Source organism: Nicotiana sylvestris, chromosome 10, assembly GCF_000393655.2.
Source record: "Nicotiana sylvestris chromosome 10, ASM39365v2, whole genome shotgun sequence".
In the NCBI taxonomy this organism is placed as follows: Eukaryota; Viridiplantae; Streptophyta; class Magnoliopsida; order Solanales; family Solanaceae; genus Nicotiana; species Nicotiana sylvestris.
In genome coordinates this window covers 169,758,983-169,760,966 of record NC_091066.1, presented here as the reverse complement: position 1 = coordinate 169,760,966, position 1,984 = coordinate 169,758,983, and the positions used below count along the sequence as shown (strand labels likewise).

The window sequence follows — 1,984 nt, the reverse complement described above, 5'->3', positions numbered from 1 at the left end:
AAAGATGTAATGACTCGTTGTCCCTCTCATGAATTGGCAAGACCAATTATGAATCAAGAAAAAGAAGATGAAAATATTCTGGGAAATGGAAGAGATTTAGATGAGAAATCCACAACTCAAAACTTCATCAACGTGGCAAGAAAAGGTGATATCTCTCCAACTCATATAACCAAAGTTAAATCTGCTGCAAAAGAAAAAAAAAGGAAAGATTAACAGAAACAATTCTGGCATGCCTACTGCTGGGATCCAAACTCGACGAGGTTGTTCTAAATCAAATAATTGTTAATGGATGCAATTATTTAGAATATTAGATCCGTCAATATGTAGCGAGCCTTTGAGAGGCTCGTAAAAATGCATAGACAACATAATTTCGATTTTGTTGGTCTCATGGAACCAATGCAGGATGGTTCAAAGCTGGAATTATACAGAAGACAGATAGGTTTTTCTCAAGCATTTTCTAACATTTCAAATAAGGTGTGGGCTTTCATTGACGAACTGTACGACGTCACAATTCTATATGACATGGAGCAGCAGCTGACATTACAAATGACTCATACAGAAACACGCATTGTCCAAAATGTTACTTTGGTCTATTCCAAGTGTGATGCAATAGAAAGAATAGAGCTTTGGGATTCATTATATGCAATGGCAGCAAATATGGATGTTCCTTGTCTTGTTGGAGGTGACTTCAATGTCATATGGGATGATGAGGAGAAGTTTGGGGGACGTCCAGTGACTTTGAATGAAGTCGACGATTTCCGACATTGCATGAACACATGTAATCTATTTGATTTGGGATTCAAGGGAAGTATATATACTTGGTGGAATGGAAGAGCGTAGGAAGATTGCATTTTCAAGAGACTTGACAGATGTGTGGCTAACATTGAATTTCAACAAATGTTCCTGGAATAGAAGTCACTCATCTTCCAAAAACTGGATCCGACCATTGTCCCATGGCGCTAAAATGTAATCTTGAATCGACTGTGATAAAGAAATCCTTCAGATTTCTTAATTTTTGGACAAAACATCCGACGTTTAAAGATGTGGTAAATGAAAATTGGAACGCAGATTTTGAAGCAAATCCTTTCACTTTATTCAACCACAAAATGAAAAAAGTAAAAAAAGGACTGTCACAATGGAGCAAGTCGACATATGGAGATATTTTCATGAAGATATCTAGTTTGGAAGAGGTCGTTAAGGTTCATGAGGCTCAATTTGAAATAAATCCAACTCGGGCAAATAGGGAAAGACTGTGTAAAGTTCAAGCACAACTTATCAAATTTCTTGCTCTTGAGGAACAATTTTGGAAACAAAAGGCAGGGATGGCATGGTTCAAAGATGGAGATAGAAATACTAAATTCTTACACGCTCAAGTCAACGACAGAAGGAAGAGATTGCAACTACGAGGGATTCAAAACAACGATGGAATCTGGATAGATGACAATACTCAAATCGCAGAAGAAGTAGTTCATTTCTTTAAAGAACAGTTCCATGAAGAAAGATGCCCATCTGATTTTGAAATTATAGGTCATGTTCCAAAATTAGTAGGAACGGAGCAGAACATTCAGCTGATGAAGCAGCCCACAAAAGATGAGGTCCAACAGGCTACGATGGGGTTAAATGGAGAAAGCGCAGCTGGCCCGGATGGTTTCACAGGAGCTTTTTTTCATTCATGTTGGGATATCATTGGTGATGATGTCTTTAACATGGTCAAGAGTTTCTTCAATGGTCATGAACTACCAAGATATGTTACACATACAAATATAGTTCTATTACCAAAGAAGAAAGATGTGCAAACATTTTCAGATCTACGTCCAATAAGCCTGAGCAATTTCATCAACAAAGTTATTTCAAGGGTCATCCACGAGAGGCTAGTTAGTCTACTACCTACTCTTATTTCTGACGAACAAGCGAGGTTTGTAAAGGGTCGAAACATAGTTCAAAATGTGCTCCTCACTCAAGAGATAATCACTAATATTAGACT

The 1,984-nt window shown here is 37.6% G+C and overlaps 1 protein-coding gene across 1 annotated transcript; it reads left to right on the top strand.

Annotated features, from left to right (window-relative positions):
- The first annotated feature begins 351 nt into the window (after positions 1-351).
- On the top strand, positions 352-840 carry LOC138880247 (uncharacterized). Its single transcript, XM_070159925.1, has one exon. It carries the CDS (start codon positions 352-354, stop codon positions 838-840), a length of 489 nt encoding a protein of 162 aa, XP_070016026.1.
- The last annotated feature ends 1,144 nt before the right edge of the window (positions 841-1,984 follow it).

Excerpts from the sequence above, each read along its gene's own strand:
- LOC138880247 (XM_070159925.1), top strand. The coding sequence starts at position 352 with ATGCATAGACAACATAATTTCGATTTTGTTGGTCTCATGGAACCAATG.